The sequence below is a fragment of the Sphaerodactylus townsendi genome, linkage group LG03 (assembly GCF_021028975.2).
Source record: "Sphaerodactylus townsendi isolate TG3544 linkage group LG03, MPM_Stown_v2.3, whole genome shotgun sequence".
NCBI classification, from domain to species: Eukaryota; Metazoa; Chordata; class Lepidosauria; order Squamata; family Sphaerodactylidae; genus Sphaerodactylus; species Sphaerodactylus townsendi.
In genome coordinates, this window is record NC_059427.1 from 6,925,363 (window position 1) to 6,947,193 (window position 21,831).

The 21,831-nt window shown below is 43.5% G+C and overlaps 2 protein-coding genes across 7 annotated transcripts in view; one reads left to right on the top strand and one right to left on the bottom strand.

Moving 5' to 3' along the window:
• LOC125428526 (zinc finger protein 420-like) overlaps positions 1-21,831 on the top strand; it is an 815,993-nt gene that overhangs the window by 255,680 nt on the left and 538,482 nt on the right. The gene's annotated exons all lie outside the window — the stretch shown is intronic.
• Positions 1-21,831, bottom strand: part of LOC125429271 (zinc finger protein 26-like) — a 47,520-nt gene that overhangs the window by 20,425 nt on the left and 5,264 nt on the right. Inside the window, exons 2-10 of the mRNA XM_048490229.1 lie at positions 19,803-20,742; positions 17,134-17,266; positions 13,996-14,765; positions 8,634-9,059; positions 8,128-8,248; positions 7,030-7,100; positions 6,698-6,821; positions 6,017-6,139; positions 2,650-4,353 (exon numbers count right to left, since the gene is read on the bottom strand). Of these exons, the coding sequence (XP_048346186.1) occupies positions 2,650-4,353; positions 6,017-6,139; positions 6,698-6,821; positions 7,030-7,100; positions 8,128-8,248; positions 8,634-9,059; positions 13,996-14,765; positions 17,134-17,266; positions 19,803-20,615 (4,285 nt within the window). The 5' untranslated portion in view covers positions 20,616-20,742. The remainder of the gene's footprint in view (positions 1-2,649; positions 4,354-6,016; positions 6,140-6,697; positions 6,822-7,029; positions 7,101-8,127; positions 8,249-8,633; positions 9,060-13,995; positions 14,766-17,133; positions 17,267-19,802; positions 20,743-21,831) is intronic.

A 21,831-nucleotide genomic window follows, 5' to 3' on the forward strand; every position in this document is an offset into this window, starting at 1 on the left:
GCAGAAAGCTATTGTGGTCCCTATACATAAAAAGGGGACCCACAATGACACGGCTAACTTCTGCCCCATTAGCTTGCTCTCAATAATTGGCAAGCTACATGCTAATTTTTATACCTGAAAAGTGGGTCTGTCATGTCAAGATCTTAGGCCCTGAACAGTTGGGTTTCTGCAAAGGCAAATCTACCTTGTATCATGGCCGAGTTTTATCTCATTTAGCGAGGAGATAGGCAAATCATGGCTTGAACAAACTCTTTGCTGCTTTTATTGATTGGAAAGGGACCTTTGATTCAGTATCGAGAGATTTATTATGGGAAAAGATTACTTCTTGGAATATTGACTCTAGATTGCTATTCCTAATCAGACAGTTATATTCCAATACAACATGCCAAGTAAAATGTTCACCAGAGGGCCTTCTAACAAGTAGAATCCCTGTTAAATGTGGCGGTAAACAGGGCTGTATTTTAGCCCCCTCTTGTTCAACATATTTTTATATGATCTACCATTGGCACTTTCAGAAGTCATAGTCCCAGACTAGGCCCTTCCCACGTTTCAATATTATATGTGGATGATGCGGTTCCATTGTCCTACTCTAGAATTCGACTATCCCTCCCAATGAATGCTTGTGCTATCTACTGCGAGACCAATCAATTAAAGATAAATTTTGAGAAATCTAATGTCCTAGTATTTGTCCAAAAAATTAAAAGTTTTCAAATGTAAAATACAGGATAATCAGATGGAACAGATAAAGCAATTTAAACATCTTGGGGTAAAATTCAGCCACAAACTATCATGATCTACCCAAAGGAAAGTAGCCTTTGATACAGCCTTAGTTAACTCAAATGTAATCTTATGTTTCTTTTTTAATAGTGAAAACCAGTATATCCTGGCTGCTTTGAAAGTTTTTAATGCAAAAATAGAGTCTCAACTGTTCTATGGGGCCCCTATTTGGATTAAATCGGTAAATTACTCTTTAAATTTGGTCCAAATTTCTACACAAAATCATGGGGCTGCCAAATTGTGTACCCTATGCGGCATTGTGTTTAGAAACTGGACAATCAACTTTAAAAACAAAAGCTTGGTTGAGAACTTTTAGATTCTGGTTGCTCATTCATTTTCAACAGGATCCTTCAAGCTATTTATATTTAACCATAACCAAATAAGAACATAAGAACTAGCCTGCTGGATCAGACCAGAGTCCATCTAGTCCAGCACTCTGCTACTCGCAGTGGCCCACCAAATTTTCTAACTGGCTCCTATTAATTACAAATGTTTACAAATTTTAATTACAAATTTAAATTCCAAATCCAAATTTTCTAACTGGCTCCCATTAATAACAAACAAAATTGAGGAAATTGCCATTTCTATTGAATCTTTGGGTATATTGTCCCATGCTGAAGCCTATAATAGTTTGAAAAAAAGATTACTAGAAACAGAAATTCAAACAGGGATGCATAGCATAATGCTGAACAGTAGTTTTAGGAGAGCCATATCAATGGCTAGGTTTACTGGTCTGCCCTCAGTGCTGCTATATGGTGGATTTTTAAAAATAGAGGGTTGCGAAGATTCTGCTCCTCAAATCAACTGGAAACTTTACCCCAATCCATCCTCCATTGCACTAAATAGGGGGGAATTAGGGGAAAATATACAAATGCTGTTTTCTTGAACTGTGACATGATATCAGATACTCCAAAGGTCTTACATTTGCTAAATAATTCTGATCTTGGAGTCTCTGATTTGGTGGCCAATTTTTTACTAGAAATTATACACCCTAAAGGATAGCTCTGTTCTTCTTAATTTTGTGGTGTCACTCTTTTATCAAGAGAATTTCTATTATTATTTTCTTCGGGGATTGTTTTACATTGACTTTTGTATCCTATTTGTGTCAACCTATATGCTAATAAAGGCTTGGTTGTTGTTGTTGACCACTAAAAAAAATTCTGTACTGTATGAGTTCTTTAAACACCTGAACTTAGCTCCTCTGACTGAATCTCTTTCAACACGCTCAGCACTCAACAACTTTCATTCCGGTGTGGGTTCTCAAATGTTTTTGAAAATCTCCACTACTGCTGAATTTTTTGCCACAATCTGAGCACTCAAACTGTTCCTCCCCTGTGTGGGTTCTTAAATGCTTTTGAAAAGCTCCACTAGTGCTGAATTTTTTGCCACAATCTGAGCATTCAAAGAGTTTCTCCCTTGTGTGCGTTCTTATATGCTTTTGAAGATCTCCACTACTGCTGAATTTCTTTCCACACTCCAAACACTCAAAGGGTTTCTCTCCTGTATGGGTTCTTAAATGCTTTTGAAGATCTCCACTGCTGCTGACTCTCTTTCCACACTCTGAGCACTCAAAAGGTTTCTCTCCTGTGTGTGTTCTTTGATGTAGATGAAGATGGCCACTCTGACTGAATCTCTTTCCACATTCTGAGCATTCAAAAGGTTTCTCTCCTGTGTGCGTTCTTCGATGCAGGTGAAGATGGCCACTACGGCTGAATCTCTTTCCACACTCTGAACACTTAAAAGGTTTCTCTCCTGTGTGAGTTCTTTGATGCAGTTGAAGACTTCCACTCTGACTAAATCTCTTTCCACACTCTGAGCACTCAAAAGGTTTCTCTCCTGTGTGCGTTCTTTGATGTAATTGAAGTTGGTCACTCTGACTGAATCTCTTTCCACACTCTGAGCACTCAAAGGGTTTCTCTCCTGTGTGGGTTCTTAGATGTTTTTGAAGTGCTCCACTGCTACTGAATGTCTTTCCACACTCTGAGCACCCAAAAGGTTTCTCTCCTGTATGGGTTCTTTGATGTAGATGAAGACTGCCACTGTGATAGAATCTCTTTCCACACTCTGAGCACCCAAAAGGTTTCTCTCCTGTGTGGGTTCTTGAATGCAGATGAAGACTGCCACTATGACCGAATCTCTTTCCACATTCTGAACACTGAAAAGGTTTTTCTCCTGTGTGTGTTCTTACATGCTTTTGAAGATTTCCACGGCTGCTGAATTTCTTTCTACACTCTAAGCACTCAAAATGTTTCTGTCCTGTGTGTGTTCTTAAATGCCTTTGAGGATCTTCACTGCTGCTCAATTTCTTTCCACACTCTGAGCACTCAAAAGGCTTCTCTCCCCTGTGGGTTCTTTGATGCAGTTGAAGATAGTCACTGGTACTGAATCTCCTTCTACACTCTAAGCACTGAAAAGGCTTCTCTCCTATGTGTGTTCTTAAATGCTTTTGAAGAGCTCCATTCTGTCTGAATTTCCTTCCACACTCTGAGCACCCAAAAGGTTTCTCTCCTGTGTGGGTTCTTTGATGTAGATGAAGACTGCCACTGTGACTGAATCTCTTTCCACACTCTAAGCACTCAAAAGGCTTCTCACCTGTGTGTGTTCTTAAATGCTTTTGAAGAGCTCCACTGCAGCTGAATTTCTTTCCACACTCTGAGCACTCAAAAGGTTTTCCCCCTGTGTGAATTCGTTCATGCAGATGAAGACAGTCACTCCTGCTGAATCTCTTGCTACATTCTAAACACTGGAAAGGTTTCTCTCCTGTGTGGGTTCTTTGATGCAGTTGAAGATGGTCACGCCTACTGAATCTCTTTCTACACTCAAAGCATTGAAAAGGTTTCTCTCCTGTGTGGATTCTCAAATGCTTTTGAAGATATCCACTGCTGCAGAATTTCTTTCCACACTCTGAGCAGTCAAAAGGTTTCTCTCCTGTGTGGGTTCTTTGATGCACATGAAGATGACCACTGTGATTGAATCTCTTCCCACAATCTGAACATTCAAAAGGTTTCTCTCCTGTGTGGATTCTTCGGTGCAGATGAAGACAGCCACTTGTAGTGAACCTCTTTCCACACTCTGAGCACTCAAATGGTTTCTCCAGTGTGTGGTTTTGTAGATGCTGTTGGAAATCAACACTGCTACAGAATCTCTGTCCACATTGAGGTGTCTGCCTATCAGATAAATTCTTTGTATTTTTCACTGGGCAGCTATGCATTTTCTCTCCTATATGGATTCTTTGGTGCCGAATGAGCTCTTTGCTGCAAAGGACGCTCATTCCACACTTGAAGCTATTATGGGCCTTCTTTCCAGGGGGATTTTGCAAATGGATAACATCTTCAGTTTGACCTGAAAAATTCAACTCCCAGTCCAAGCATTTGTATGTTTCCACTGCCATTTCAACTGCATCATGGAAATCCCCTCTTTGGAAAGGAATGTTTTTTTCTGTCATCTTTTTTCCAGGGCTTCTCTTTTGCCTCTCTGATCTCTCTTGATCCATGAAGTGACACTGAGATTCTTCTTCTTTGACTCTTTCCAGTGAAAATCCCTGGAATTCCCCAACCATCTCCTTGACATTTTCTGCTGGAACAGAAAGATCTAATTAGCAGTCATGCAAAGTGACAAATCACAAATCAGTCACTCTAGATTAATGGGTGTGGGTTTTGTTTGCATGGTGAAGTATCTCATTCCCATCCTCTCAACTTAAGCCAGTCAACACATCTTTGCTCTGGCCAGGGACTCCAGGAGTGCTATTGGTATATTCTATCATACCTCTCTCCCAAACTTCCCAAATCTACTTCAAGGAAGGTGGAATAGAATATTTGCTCATCCCTTCACATTTCACTTGCCATGGAGGTACTCTCATGATTAGAAATAAGAAATTGCTGTGACAATGAATCCTTTAATCATACACAGCTTTGATGCTGGGATTATTACTGTGTTTTTGACCTTGTTTAAGCTCCCCCACTTTCCCCTGGAATTGTGACATGGTAGGGTGGACACAGCAACAAAATGGTTTCTGCAGGAAGTGGAACAAACCACAACATGATTGACACAGGGTAAATTCTTGAGCTGTGGTGGCAACTGCTGTCAAAGCAACATTTTAAAAAAACTTTTGCACAGCCAGTCAAATATCCAGTAGTCAATCAAAAGCCTTGCCGGGCCTTACCCACTCACTAAAAATTAGTGGGGAGCTATGGTGCACATAGTCATCACGTTTGGGACACGTGGTGTAGTTCATCATCATCATCATATTTATTTACAGTCATAAAAACATTAAAAGATCTAATAATTTATTAAGTTGAAAATACATTCTGGAAAAAATACATAATTTAAATTGTTCACATTAAACCTAGTCAATTTAAAGGTCTAGTACAGGGGTCCCCAAACTTTTTAAACAGGGGGCCAGTTCACTGACCCTTAGACTGTTGGCGGGCCGGACTAAAAAAAACTATGAACAAATTCCTATGCACAAATTATTGTAAAATGTTTGATTTCACCTTTCAGCCTTTCTGTCATGGTCTATTTTTAGAACAGTGACCAAAGTATGTCAAGTACAGGGTGGGCTCCAAATATTGTTGGGGAGGCTGTGGAATACCTTCCCCTGTAAAAAAAGCAGAACTTTCCCAATGAAGCATTCCATCTAACCCAGGATCAGGTATCTTCCTGGGTTCTTCCTCCCTAGTAGCCAGCGAGCGATTCACCAGCCTGGCTAATGCCAATGGGAGTGGGGCGGAACAGAAAGCCTGAGAGCAACACATGGAGTAGCCGAGAGGGAAGGGTGGAGCAGGAGTTGCCACGTGTAAGGTTTCCAACTCTGGGTCAGAAAATTCATGGAGATTTGGGGGTGCCACCATGTAATTGCAATCAACAGCCATTGGGGCCGGTTCCTCCTCTCCCTCGAGCCCCCACTGCATATGAATGGAGCCATCGCCGCCATGCCTGGCGGGCCGGATAAATGCCTTCAGGGGGCCACATTTGGCCCCCGGGCCGTAGTTTGGGGACCCCTGGTCTAGTATCTAGGAGATGGGGCTTTGTTCTGATCCAGCATGGGTATTCTCAAGTTGAGAACCCCTTTCCATGGAATATCCAATATTTAAGAAAACCGCAGCCTCTGAGCCTCCCAGATTCCAGGCCCCAGAAAGCCACAGTAACCAGCAGGCTTTATAATTCAACCAAAACAAATAGTTGTAAGAAGTGAATCAGAAATCCTCCATGGCTGTTCTTTCCTGTGAAGGAAACTCACCTGCAGCCAGCTCATCTGGGAAGGATACTCTCTCTTGAGATTGTCTTGAGATACTGTCCACCATTCCTCTGGATGGGAGGCTTTTGTCTGTCTCCACTGTAGTGTCTCCTACATTTTTAGCTTCTTTGGCAGGGAGAGAGAAAAAGTCAGGATTCTTATATCAGTAAGGAAAGAAATCCAAGAAAGAGGAAACTTTCTGGAAAGATGGAAACATGGTCAAGATCATAGCACATAATCCCAACCAGCAGAAATGGGAGAGAGCCATTCCAGATGACAGTCAGAGCAGATGACCGTAATCCTGATCAGGTGGAAGGGTGTATGTAATGGTTGGCAACTGAGAAGTTAGGGCATGGCACCTTCCAGAACCCTATGAGGGCCTCTCAGCCCTGCCTTGACTTCAGGCCAGGATCTTTTGAAGGCCTCTCAGTCCTGCTGTGATATCTGGCTTGGGCTATGGCCACAATATTGGCCTCAATTGCCCCTGGGCCAGCCAGGCCGCTTGAATGGCTCTACCAGGACACGCTGGACCTCTTTTTTGCTGCCACCCCATCACCTTGAGACACTCAGCAGGAGTAACTAGCAGGGAAGGCCGAAAGCCGAGTAATTCTGGTCAAGGTTTTGATTCAGGCATCATCCTAATGGCAGCAATTTCCATCTTAAGAAACTATGAAAGATCCTTACCCAGAAAGGCCATGCTCGCATAGTTCTCTAGCATGACTTCACTGTAGAGGGCTCTTTGGCTTGGATCCAACAGGGCCCACTCTTCGTCAGAAAAATACATGGCCACCTCAATGAAAAATGGACACTGAAAGAAGGAGAGGATTCCATCCTCAGAAATCATGACAGGCAGAAAAGGCATTCTGGAGGAGATATTCTGAGAGAGGCAGGACGGAGAACTTGCCATGGGAAAAGGGAGAGGCATTTAGAGCCTCTCTCACTCAGACAGAAGGAGCAACCCCCCACCCCCCAAGAAAGAAGGGGGTAACCAGCAGTTCCTTGTTCATTTCCTCTACCTGGACTAGAGGTATAGCAGCTGTTTCCACACTTCTGACAAATTGATGGGTTGACAACATCTTTACAATGCCTGCAAGAGAGGAAAATTGGAAGACCATAAGAATAGCCATGCTGGATCAGAAGAAAGGCCCATCAGGTCCAACAATCTGGACACAATTCTAACCAGGTGCTTCTAAGAATCCCATAAGCATGATTATTGAAGCAGCATTATCCTGTGTTCCACACGACCTAATATAATATGTTCCACTGATACTGGAGATAATAGATAGGCACTATGACTAGTATCCATTTTAATTAGCAGCCATGTAGAGCCCTATCCTCTGTGAACATGTCCACTCACCTCTTAAGTGTTAGCCTAGTCCCCTCCCATAGCTGATGGGGTACCAAAAACTGGCCAGGCATGTCTAATTTGGTATCTTGTTTCTGATTGTGATCTGCCAAATGCCCTTGGAAAACCTTTAAGCAGGGGCACTGCAGTCATTAATTGCCCACCTTTATTTGCTATTAAGTCCCAGCTGAGATATGGTGCCCCTACAGAGTTTTCAAGGCAAGAGACACTGGGAGATAGCTTGCCACTGCCTGCCTCCACCCAATCTCCCTAGTATTCCTAGAAGGTCTCCCATCCAAATACAGCCAAGGGTGGCACTGAGAGTGTTACCCAGTAACTTTGCATGGAAGAAGTGGGGCTTTGAACCAGGGTTTCCCATATCCTAGTCCAAATTCTTTATTATTACAACCCATTAGCTCTCAATTGGCCCCTAGAAACAGATTTTCAATGGTATGCTGCCCTAGAACATGGAATTACGTTTATTAGCTGTGACTGATATTTGCAACCAGATTTGTCTACTTTTTTCTGAGTTGTCTTTATTCCTTTTAATGGAAGAAAGGTGAAATATATTTTAGGTCGTGTGAATAGGGATGTATTGGCCATCTATGAATCTGTCTGACCTCCCTTCAAGCCATCACTACATCGTATTGTCCTGAGCCCCAAAACTCTACTCATTGCTCTGTGCAGAAGTTTTCATTTTTTTCTCCAGTTCTAAACCTTCTACCCAACAATTTCACTATGTCCCCAATCCCATCTGGGAACAAGTCACCTGTACCATGTGGAAGGGCATCTTGGCCATACTCCTGGGCCTGTGCTCTCTGCCACTCCTCCAAAGAAGTTCCTTCTACTTCAGAGAATTTAGCTTCTGTCTCCATGGATGGACTCCACATCTGAAATAGCAAGAAGGGAGAAGAAAAATAAAGGGAATGAACTTGGCTGATGAGATGGATCCTGCCCCACTCTCGGGCTCATTCCACACATGCAGAATAATGCACTTTCAAACTGCTTTCAGTGCTCTTTGAAGCTGTGCGAAATAGCAAAATCCACTTTCAAACAGTTGTGAAAGTGGCTTGAAAACGCATTATTTTGCATGTGCGGAAGGGGCCTCAGACTCTTTTCCCCAACAGCAACCTGCTGAGCTGCTTCAACCACAGAAGCAAGAATCAGGGTTGCATTTTCGTACCAGCCTAGCGAATTCTCGATAGGCAAAAATATCTGCCAGGGAAGCCTCAGCAGAAGGTCGTCACTTGAATAGAGTACATGAAACTCCCTCACCTGTTCTCCCTGCATCTTCTCCTCTGCCTGACTCAGAAGGAAACCTTCAGCCAGGGACACTGCCTGGGAACTGGTTTCTGGCCCACATCCTCTGATCCAGAATTGTATTTCTTGGGGCAGGACGGTCAGGAACTGCTCCAGGATCACCAGGTCTAGCATCTGCTGCTTTGTGTGCTGCTCTGGCTTCAGCCATTGGTTGCAAAGTCCATGGAGCTGGCTGCAAACCTCTCGGGGCCCATGAGCATTATCATAACAGAACTGCCGGAAGCATCGCCTGTGTACATCTGAGTTCATGGTGTCTTGATCCAGGATCTCTGCCACAGCTCTTTCCCAGAATTCAACACCACTCACTGTGTGGGGGCCCTTTCTTGATCTCTTGCCAATTCCAGGTCGTTTTGGGTCTTGCTCTTCCATCTCCTTCCCCTTCTCTCAGGTGATTTCTGATCGTGGAAAGATACTCTTATTTACATGGCTAGGAAGGGGTGGGGGGAGGGAAAGATATCAAAAAGGCAGCAACACACCAATAGAGAAGGGGGCTACATCACCGATCCTAATTAGGGTAGTCCCAGTTGGATCAGAAGAAGCATATTTGTTATACTTTGTAGGTCAGAATCAACATAATTGGTTTATATTACTTATCAAGCTTTTAAAAGATATGCCTATTTTCTTCAGGAAGATAAAAACCGATCTCTATAAGGCTCCTTAAAAGTGGATGTTATGAGTCCGACCTCCAATGTTTGCAGATCACTCTATCTAAAGGGGTTCCTCTCAAAGTACACTGGAGCCCTGGATAAAATGACTGTGAATCAATGTACCATTGTGGATATCTCCTAAAGAGGCTGGATTCTTTAGGTCACTTCTTTGTGCGAGTAGCCAGCAGAGGATAAAGGGCAGAGGGCTGCCGGGATGAACAGTTGTGTGTGTCCTGGGGGAGGCATTGAATCCCCAGGGATACTGCAGATGGGGGGGAGCACAACCTAAAATGCATATTATGTGGGGCAGCCAGTCGGCATCAATTATTCCTCAAATGTAATTATGCCAGGGACTCCTTTCTGGGCATCCCTACGACTCCCATGGCGGAGGATTTATTGTGCCTGATTTGTCATTTGCAGCATTCAGATCCTGCCTTTCTTCCCCCACTAGAATCACCAGGACGGCACATGAATTTAAAAAGAGACATAAAACCAGATGTTAAGAGCGTTCCAATCCCCTGCTCCCCCCCCTTTAAACACTAACACGACAGGTGAATTTCTCTCTTCCAAGATTTAAAACCTAATCCTCCTCGTGACTTACGTGTGTGTAAACCGTCCCAAGATCTGGCTGCAAGGTTTTTTCCTCCCTTTCCAGATCTGAAGCAGCCCCCCCCCCCCCCCCACGAGTCTTTCCTCTCTTCCTCCTCCCCTCCCAGTCGGTCTCTCTAGCAAACAGTTCGGTAGCTTTAACCCTTGCAGTGGTGCAGACATGAAAACACCTTCCCATGAGATTCGCCCAGAAGCCCCTGGAGAAGACTTCAGCCAGGCTGCCTGCCACGACCACCCATGCAGCTGAATGGGGCTACTCTGGAGTAACTCTGCACAGGGTTGGGGTTCCCAGGGTATCCCATGCTGTTAAGCCATCTCAGATAAAGGCAAAAGCCGGAGCCGGAACAGGCATGAAAGAAATAAGAATGCCACAAAAAACAGTGGCACGTGTTAAAAACACTTCAGAATGATATTTGAGAAGTCAAAATGCAGAAAGACTACGCATTTATTAACTCTGTCCAGGGCCAGGCCAAAATGCCTCCGGGACACCATGTAGCTGCAACCACCCCCACCCCCACACCCCGGGCGTATATTATGGGACAGCATGTAACTGATAGATATGTGTAAAGCAAAGAGATGATGCAAACCAATTCAAACATGCTAAGTTTGCTGTAACCAAGTAGAAAACTTCCTGCCTGCCTTGGTAGTTTTGCTTCTGCTTTGTGGTATGCAGAAGAGTATTTGGGATCAGAAATTTCCTATTCGTTTCACTCTGGATGAGGCACTCATTGGCAACAGATCTGGTCTTTGACATTTAGAGAAGGTAACGCGCACTGGCTATAAATATATATATATATATATATTATGGGACAGCATGTAACTGATAGATATGTGTAAAGCAAAGAGATGATGCAAACCAATTCAAACATGCTAAGTTTGCTGTATATATCTGTATATATCTGTATATCTGTATATATCTGTATATATCTGTATATATCTGTATATATATATCTGATCCAAAGCTGCGTAAATGGCGCTCACACACAAAAAAACCCCATGTTAGGAAATTTAAATGAACACATATTAAACCATGAAACAAAATTGGAACAAATATGACAACAAGCCCCTCGGGGACAGGGCGGTATAAAAATCGAAATAATAAATAAATAAATAAATAAATAAACAAACAAACAAACCAACACAATACAATACAAAAGTGATGCAATACAACTTAATCAGGTGAATATCCATCTTAGCTAAACACACAAAGAGATACATAGAAACATAATTAAGCTTGTAAATACAGTCAGAAATCCAACAGGTGAAAAAGTCTTCATAAACTGTAGACAGAACTCCAAGAGGTGAATATGTTGCAGTTTTAATTTCCAGCTCATAGGTACATGTGATACACAGAGAACAACCAAAAATGGCGGGGGGTGTTCGTGTATGACATGTACCTATGAAGAAACAGATTGATAAAAGGGAAAGGGGACATGCTTCTCGGGCTGACCACTTTTCAATGCTGTCATAGCCAGAACGCTGATGTTCCGCCTGAAGAATCTTTTGCCCTCCAGCTGGCCCAGGAATCCTAGAGCCACCCCTCTAATACTCCAAAATTCATCACTTCCCCCTTGAAGCTGACAACACCTCCAGGGAGTAGTAGTCCCCACTTTGGGATTCCCTACACTAAATACAATGTATGTATGTGACATCTTTCATGACAACAGATGACCCAAGGAAAAAAGATAGAGGCAGCAGTGCAAAATCTTGAGCGATTCTGCTGACTCCAGAGCAGGACTGTTAACCTGGTCCTTTCTAGCCTTGCCCCAACAGAACTGAGGGACCTTCTGGCCCCATCCATGCCCCAACAATAGTCTTCAGATTGTCACTTGCAGACTCATCCCCATCTTATTGGCTATCTAGGCCAATCCGCTGCTCAATGTAGGATCAGCCTAAAGCATCTCTGACAAGTGTTCGTTTAGCCACTACTATTAAGATTGCCACTTCCTCAGGCAGCCAATTTCACTCCTGAACTCTTCTCACTATAATTTTGTTTCCTAATGCTCAGCAGGTATCTTTCCTTCCATAATTTCCACCCATTATTGCAAGTCCTACCCTCTGCTGCCAACAGGAACAGCTTCATGCCCTCCTGTGACTGCTTTTCAAATACTTAAAAGAGCTGTCGTGAAACAGACTTGGTTTGACCTGTTACTCACTGTGAAGCCTTTCTGGCACCTTGTAAGACATTGGATCTGAGTGTTCCTAATTTATTTGCTTAACTTTTTAATCCACAGAAGTGTTTGATACACTCTTGAGGATTTGTATAGGCTTCCTTGCAATTCATGTTGCTTTTTGCAGGTTCTCTTGGTCAGCATTAATCTATCTCAAAAGGTCCCTCTGTAACTGAGCTGTTATTCTGTTACAGATTGTGACAGTTTTGATTGCTCTGTACCCACTTCCTGCAGACAGTTTAGAATTTTAGAATCCTCTAAAAGATGCAAAAGCAGGATTTGATTATTAATGCTAAAACACTTCTGCCTTTCAGTGTTGCAAAAATGCTTCAATTCTTCTTTAAAAATAAAAATTGAACTCTCCTAAAGCTTCCCAACTTTCCCAATATCATTATTTATTGATTTATAACCTTTACTAGTCACCTTGCCCTACTGTCCATGGGTGATGTCCAATTTCTACCACAATTTCTACTATAAACTCAGGAATTCCCTGCAGGAATTGTAGGTGTTTCTGACCAATACATTATTCACCCCAGAATACAACACCACAGCCATGCATTACGACATAAGCTGTAAATGCTGGATTCATTAGCCTGTTGAAATAAATAGATTAAAACCCATTCAGTCTATTAATTATGTGCCCCCCCCCCCGTGTAATCAGGAGCAGATTTTAAAAATATATAACAACTTTTTTTTGTAAATACAAAATTACTTGCACAAAAAGTACAAAAAGCAAGGCTATCTGAGAAGAGGCATTCCTACAGCTGAGATCACATCTTTGAATTGTACCCCTCTACTCTGCATTGGTCAGACCTCACCTAGAGTACTGTGTTCAGTTCTGGGCACTGCAATTTAAGAAGGATATTGACAAGCTGGAACATGTCCAAAGAAGGGCAACCAAAATGGTAAAAGGTCTGGAATCCATGCCCTACAAAGAGAGACTTAGGGAGCTGGGGATGTTTAGTCTGGAGAAGCAAAGGTTAAGGGGGGACATGATAGCTATGTTTAAATATCTGAAGGGATGCCATGTCGAAGAGGGAGCAAGCTTGTTTTCTGCTGCTGTCGAGGACACAGAGTAATGGATACAAGGTGCAGGAAAAGAGATTCCACCTAAACATTAGGAAGAACTTTCTGTCAGGGCTGTTTGACAGTGGAATTCACTGCCTCGGAGTGTGGTAGTCTCCTTCTTTGGAGGTTTTTCAAGAGCGGCTGGATGATCATATGTCGGGAATGCTTTGATTCTGTGTTCCTGCATGGCAGGGGGTTGGACTTGATCTTCCAACTATGATTCTATGAAGATAGTGTCTTTTTGGAAGAGGTATTCCACTTTCTCTTGCACATAGGAATGAATGCCTCTTCTGAAAGTATGTCCTCTTGAAACAATATTCCCTCCCCTTGCATAAAGGAGGGAATACCTGTTTCTAAGTAGTACCTTCTTTAAAGAACCATTTACCCTTCTCTTGTACACAGAAGAGAACATCTTTTCTGAGAAGATGCCTTCTCAGAAGAGGCATTTCCCCTTCTCTCACATGCATTTCCTCCACACTTAAATCCTCCATAATTATGCATTATATAAAGGCCAGAAAATATATGTTTCAGAACTACCATTTTTCAATGTAGGCAAACAGATACAGTTGGAACCATGAGGGTTTTTCAACAATAGTTTATTTAATGAGATGACAGTCCTAGCTATCACATGAGCTACGTCAGCAGGCACCGACCTGCAATGGAACCTGTAAAGGACGGCAGTTGCTTCAGTTGCTATAAAACCTGAATGAGAAAATACAGCAGACCAACAATCAGTTTCTCTCACATGTGAAATGAGGTGGATATTCCAATATGGCTTTTCTCCAGGACAGATCCTTTGCCTCCCCCAGTCACCTAAGAAGCTAGTTCACACAAGCTGTTTCCTGAACCCGCTTGTTCTGCCAGTGTCTTTTCTGTCGTGTGGTTCCGTCGGTGCCTTATCAAGTGTGACTTGCTGATGAAACCCTTCCCGCACACAGTGCACTTGTAGGGCTTCTCCCCAGTGTGGGTCCTCCCATGTGCGAGAAGATTTGAGGTACTACTGAAGCTCTTCCCACAGGCGCAGCACTGATACGGTTTCTCCCCCGTGTGCGTCCTCTCATGCAGGATCAGGTGAGAGCTCTGGATAAAGGTCTTCCCACAGTATGAGCATTCATATGGTTTCTCCCCAGTGTGGGTCCTCTCATGGGTAACCAGGTGCGACCTGCGGCTGAAGGTCTTCCCACAGAATGAGCACTGATATGGTTTTGCCCCAGCATGGATTCGCTGGTGCCTCAGAAGGTGGTCCTGACAACTGAGGTCTTTCCCATCCCCCTGTGGATAAGTTAGCTCCTGGATTTCAACCTGTTCATATTTCACAAGGACCAAGTCCTGCGTGCAACCTTCCCCAGACCCAACCTGTTGCTGTGGATGCAGTGGGGCTTCATTGAGGGATTTCTTGCTTGCCCCGCAGAGAACAGGTTTCCCCATATTATTCCTTGGGAGATTTCCATGTTGCCTCTTAAGCTTCTGTGGATTCTCAGAGGCTTCACCCTTCACGTAAATCTTGGTTGCTGTCCGTTGGGATGGTTCAACTCGATCAGCATTTTCCAGTTGACTTGTTACATCTTTGCACTCATTCCCTTGCCTGTAATCTGTTAATAGTAAATAAAGACAATAATCAGGATTGGATTGACTGAGCTGGCCAGGGGATTAATGCTGTGCCCCTTTAGCTGGTAGAAAGGCCAATTTAATGTTACAAGACTTGTTTATTTTATTTAATCACAGTTGAAAGGAACCACCAGAGTCAAACCCTCTGCCAGCGTAGCAACAACTATTATAACATCCCCAACTTAGTTCCCAGAAAACAGGCGTAGACATGCCACAAACCACATCAACTGCTGAAAAGACCGACTGTTCTCATAGATATGTGGGCACTCACAAGAAGGAGGAGCTCACTTCCCCTTTCTCTCCTGTAAGGAGTCTCAAAAGATTACAGAGGCCTTTCCCTTCCTCTCCCCACAACAGACACCTTGTGAGTTAAGTGGGACTGAGATAGTTCTGAACAAACTCCGACTAGCTCAAGGTCACCCGGCAGGTTTCATGAGTAGGAGTGGGGAAACAAACCTGGTTCAGGAGATTAGAGTACGCCATTCATGTAGAGGAGTGGAGAATCAAACCCGGTTCTCCAGAGTTCACCGCTCTTAACCACTACACTGTGCTGGTTCTTGCGAGGATGGGAAATCCATCCCTCCACTTCTGCAAGCCCCACTCTTAACTATTCCTAACATGCTTCAACCAATATTTATTAACAAATCAGATATTTGTGAGGACCTGGAGTTCCCCTGGGGCTGCAGAACCCTAAATTGCAGCCATGCTTTTGATCCACCTTGAAAATGTTTTGATATGCAAAGGGGCTATTATATATACAAGGGACAGGACACACTGAATTGATTCACATCTGGCTTCCCTAGTCAGCAAAGATATTGATACAGCCTGCAAAGATCTTCACCCTAGAAATTAGGGTCTCCTTCAGCTGCCATTAACCTCAAGAGTAGAAAATATAGAAACGCGTGTTACAAAACAGACACAACTGCTCCTGTGTAACGACATATGTCTCCTCCCTTCCTTGTTAACACCTGCACTTGCCGCATAATATGCTGCAAATGTTCCCTGTCCTCACAGTACCTCACTGGCTATCAACACCACATGTGATGAGACATACAACGTGATAATGCTGTATCACATGTTTACATTGCTCTAGAGAAGATCAGAGGTACCATCTAGTTAGAGTTGCCACTTCTGAGTTAGGACAAATGTGGAGACTTTGGGGGCAGAGCCAGAGGAGGGTGGGGTTTGGGAAGGTACTTCAATGAGGCATAATTTCCACCTTCCAAAGCGGCCATTTTCTCCAAGTGAACTGATCTCTGTTGCCCGGACATCAGTTGTAACAGCAAACCTCCAGCCACTACCTGGAGGTTGGCAACCCAAGTCCATACTAGCCTCCTAGCCCATACAATGAACAACTAGATATCCACAAGGACCTTGTGGGCACAGAGGTCAAAATCTCCCCTTCTTGCCAGCTTCCTGCCCAGCAACTGGTATTCAAAGACATGGAGGTTCTGCTTCTCCATCACAGCAGCTCCATGTGGGAAATATCTATACAAGCAGAACACAGCAATTCCACCCATGTTGGCTCTGAGCTTCTTTATCTGAATAAGAACCCAATTGGATCAGACCGAGGGGCCATCTCATTTGCAACATCAGCCAGCCAGATGCCTCTGGGAAGCCCTCGAGCAGTCCCTGGCATCTGGCAGGCAGGTACACTGTCTCTATGCATGGAGGTTCCATTTTTATAAAGTTAACAGATGGCTATAGATATACCAACAGACAGGTATACACTATCTGAGCACTGAAGCTCTATTTGTATTTTATATAGCTTCATGACAACAGTATATACTGCATCCTAGCTTGGAAGTGCCACTCTTATTCCTTATGGTTAATATTCAGTTAGACATATGCAAACAGACAGATGCACTGCATCTAAACATGGGTGCTCCATTTTTATTAAGGCATAAGTTAATTTTTATCCTCAACCTTACTACCTGATCCTTTCAACTGGATGTGCATTGAACTCAGAACCTCTTTATAAAAAGCAGAAGCTCTACTATTAAGTCCCTTCCTACATGAACCTGCCTCTTCCCGGATTAGCCCCTTTCTACTTTATCCTTTCTACTAGAGATGTTGAGGATTGAACCTGGGACCTTCTACATGTTAACAAGATGGTCTATCACTAAGCCACAGACCCTTCCCCAAATGAACCTGCCTTTTACTGAGACTTTTGGTCTACCTCATACTTTCCCCTGGGAATATCTGGGATTGAACCTGGGACTTTCTACATGTCAAGGAGATGCTCTACCACTAAGTCAAGGTCCCCTCCCTTAAGGTGAGCCTTCTGCAGATGGGGACAGAAGACAGAGATAATTCCTAGGCTCCCACCAGGGAGAAAAAACACAGCCTTACCTTGCATGCTCTTATCTTCACCATCCTTCTCCTCTTCTTTGGTTTCCCTGCATTTGCCCTTTTGTCCCATGTCTGATACAGACTGCAAAGCTTTGGAGAAATTCACAGTTGTCTCCTCAAATGACAGTGGCATCTGGAATGACAGCGAGAAGTCCTTTCTCAACAGCCCCCACACAACACAAGACATTAATACTGCCACAAGAAATCTGGACAGTCAGTGCAGTGCAGCGGTTAGGGCACTGGATACAGACTGAGCAGGCCAAGGTTTGAATCCCCACTGAGCCTTGAAGTTGTCCCAGTCCAACCTACCTCACAGAATTGTTGTGAGTGTCAGACAGAGCAGAGAAGAACCAAATATGCGACCATCTTGGCTAATAACCCCTGGTGCATTTATCCTCTCAAGTTATCAGATCTGTAATGGCCATCATTATATCCTGTGGCAGTGGGTTCCACAAATTCATTATGCATTATATGGAAATGTAGTCAGCTGAGATAGGAACAGGATACAGGTTTGTAAAATTATGCATGAGGTAGAGAAATTTAGGTGATGAGAGATAACTTTCTAAACCTATTGGGGAAATTAAAAACTGATATCTCCAGCTCCTGATGGCATACATCTAAGAGTTCTTAGGAACCTCAAATGTGAGATAGTTGATGTATTAACCTGTATATGTAACCTATCACTAAATTCAGCAACAGTACCAGAAAACTGAAGAGTAGCAAACGTTACACTAGTTTTTAAATTGGGTCAAAGGGGAATCAGGAAATTACAGGCCAGTTAGGTGAATGTTGGTCCCAGGCAAGTTAGTAGAAATGGTAATCAAAGACAGAATTATTAGGCACATAAAGGAACAAAGCCTGCTGAGGGAAAATCAGCATGGCTTCTGCAAATCCAAATTTTTCCTAACCAACTTTTAGGACTTCTTTGAGAAAGTCAACGAGGATTAGACAATAGTGAACCCAGTAAACATTATATTCTTGGATTTTCAAAAGCCTTTTGACAAAGTAGCTCACTAAGGACTCCTGAGCAAACTTAGCAGTCATGAGATAAAGGATTAAAAATTGGTTAAATGACAGGGAGAAAATAGTAGGAATAAATGGACCGTTTTCACAATGGTAGGGTCCCAAAAGGATCAATATTGGGTTGGTACTATTTAATTTGTTCAAAAATGATCTGGAAGTAGGGGTGAGAAGTCTGGTGGCCAAGTTTGCAAATCACAAAATTATTCAGGATGACTGAAGAGTTCCAGGAGGACCTCCACAAACTGGGTGAGTGAGCAATGATGTGGCAAATGAAGGTCCATGTTGGTAAGTGTAAGATGAGGAACACTGGGACAGGAAAAAAAATCCAACTTCCAAGGATAGGCTGTTGGAGTCTGAATTTGCTGAGACTGAGAGGGGAAAAGGTTAATAATTCTTGAAGACTGAGTAGGCCCCTGACTCAAGTGGGGGTACTGCGCCTTTACCAGAAGAGCCTGTCCCTTGGGATGACACCAAGGCCTTCCTGGCCTCCTTTGAGCAAGTGGCCAGTAGATAGCTCAATGAAAAGTGTCAACCCAGTGAACTGCAGCAGTGAAAAAGGCAAAACAAAACAGTTATTATAATGCCTGTATACATCTATGGTGCAGCCTCATTTGAAAAACAATGTACTGTTCTAGTAACTAAATCTCCAAAATGACATCCCAGATCTGAAAAAAGTACTGAAGAGGGCAACCAATATAATTAGGAGGTTTGGAACACGTTCCCTATGAGGAAAGGTTGACGAGTTTTCAGCTTAGAAAAGAGACGATTTAAGGGGAGATATGGAGATTTATAAAATTATGCAAGGTAGAGAGAGTGGACAAAATGTTAAAAGTCAAGGGCATTCAATTAAGCTTATGGGCAGGACTGACAGAAGAAAATACTTCTTTATATAGAGATGGATTAAAATGAGGAACTTGATGCCAAAGAATGTAGTCATACGTACAGGCATAGACAGCTTTAAAAGGGGATTAGACACATTCACAGAGGATACATCTATCAGTGGCTACTAGCCATGGTGGCTAAAGAGAATCTTCACGTTCAGAGGCAGTCAATCCCAATGTTAGAAGGCAATGTTAGAAGACCTCTATGGACTGTTATTGGACCTCCAGAGGAACTGGTTAGCTATTGTGTGAGACAGGATGCTGGACTAGATGGACCCCTTGTGACATTCTTAGCCCTTGAAACAGAAATGAGGATCATGTCTACAGTAGTGAATAGGACAAGAAAGGGCCTCTTTGATCGCCAATCTTGCTCCAAAAGGAAAATAAATGAGAACAGAGCTTCTCCAGTCCTAGGATCAATTGCAAGCCATCAGCCATTACAGGCCCTGGACCACAGGAGAACACATTAGTTAAATTTACCTCATGGTGAAATAGGTTAGGCTAAGACGGATTCCGCATGGGCCAAAAACAGCAGTGTGAAAACAGTGTAAAATTGTTTTAAAGGATGTAAAAGGGTTTACACGATTTTTACACCGCTGTTTTTGGCCCATTTTGAATTCCCCTAAGTGTGTGTTTGCAACTGGCCCAAGGTGACCCAAGAAATTTCCATGGCTGAGTGGGGATTTCACCTGAGTCTCCCAGATCTTAGTCCAAAGTTCTAACCACTACACCACACGGATTCTGTAGAACTTAAAGGGAATTGACCTGTTTATCCTGGCTCTCCGCTTCTCGCTGTAGCTGCAGAAAGTCCTCAGCCAGGGACACTGCCTGAGAACAGGTCTCCGGACCACCTTCCCTGACCCAGCTCTGGATCTCCGGGGGCAGGACAGCCAGAAACTGCTCCAGGATCAGCAGCTCTAGGATCTGTTCTTTGGTGTGTCTCTTGACCTTCAGCCACCGATGGCAAAGTTCCCGCAGCTGGCTGCAAGTCCCTCTTGGTCCCTCAGCCTCCTGGTAGCAGAAATGCCGGAAGTGGTGACACCACCTTTCCCTGGCTGCGGCATCCTGCCGCAAGATGGCTGCCTTGACCTTCCCATAATCCTCTCTGTCACTGACCTCCAGCCTGTTAAAGACCTGCTCAGCTTCTCCGCTGAGGGCTGGCAGGAGCTGGGCTACCCACTCCTTCCTGGGCCACCGGCAGGCTTTGGCCACTTGCTCAAAGGAGGCCAGGAAGGCCTTGGTGTCATCCCAAGGGGCAGGCTCTTCTGGGAAAGGTGCAATACCCCCACTTGAGTCAGGGGCCTCCACAGTCTTCAAGAATTCCTGCCACTGGGCATCCCATTGCTGAAGGAGACCCTCACATGGTTCCTGTTTCACCAGATCCACTGGGATCCTTGGCACAAATTCCTGGATTCTCCTGCCACAGGTGACATGAGGAGTTTGCTCAGCTTCCTCTGATTCTTCCATGGGTATGGAGCCTCCCGGATCTCGCTCCTCAGTCTTCATTTCTGGGGAAGCCCACGGTTTGAACACATCATGGAGCTGAAATTCTGGCCGCTTTCCTTGTTCTGCATCCATATTTCTTTCTCTCCCTGTCAATAGAAGCTCAGAAAGTTCTCCTTTGGACGGTCCTGCGGACCAAGAACATTTAACTGCACAGCATCAGTCTGGTTTTCTCCTTCTAACTGGCTATGGGGCCTTCTGCCTGTGGGGGGTTGGGGGGTGGGTGGGGAGAGATAAGACCAGACAGAAAGAGAAGTAAACTCTATGAGCTTTCTGGATACAGCAGAGATGGCAGTTGATTTTTCTCTTTTCAGAGTAAAAATCAGAGGTTCGTTGTTTATCATCTATTAATTGGTTTGATTAATCTTTTAGAAAACCTTTAGCTCCAAATTAAAATGGATTAAATGGGTAGCACTGTTTTAAAAAGATCATTTATTGGTTGGATTAACGGCCAGGCTCAGAGCAGCTAACAAAAATGTTTGTTGTATATTTATGGAGACCAACAAAGTTATCAGGGTATAAGCTTTTGAGAGACAAATTTCCTTTTGTCACTTCTGATGAAGGGAGCTATGACTCTGGAATGCTTACATCCTAGACATTTTGCTGATCTTTAAACTGGTACTGGGTTTTAATCTTGATTTTTGCATTAATCCACAGTAGAACAAGATTTGAGTGCAGTAGCACCTTAAAACTAATAACATTTCCAAGATGTAAGCTTTTGCAGGTATGCAGGTGGCATGTGGTAGCCTACTTCCTCTGAAAATGGAGGATTCACTTATCTACAAAGGTTATTAGCTGTCAACACTATGATCTCATTCACAGAGGAGGGGACTGATCTATTTATTCACAGCTATTTCTATCATGGTCTTTCCTAAAATCTCAAGACACCAAACAACACAGGTGTCATAGTTTAAAAACTGAACGTCTATATTACTTTTGTTAAAACTAATTAAACCCAATTATGTATTTGTGTACTGGATTCTTTGAAGCAGGGATAGCAGGACAGATAAAATTAATTAAACATATAACATTTGAAAAGTGGCATCATTATCCAGTGCAAAGGGCTGCTTTTTTGGGGAAGTGCGAAGGGAGGGGGAGGATAGATCTGGATTTCCCCATCATCAGTTTGATTGATGGATCAGAGCAGAAAGCCCTCTGGAACACAAAGGAGGATAATGCCTCCAATGGAGTCTCACATTGACCTATCAAGGTCAGACTTGTCCATTCTTGGAGGCAGCAGGGATGGAACTAGTGACTTTCTGCATGCCATGAAGGAACTCTGTCAAAGAGC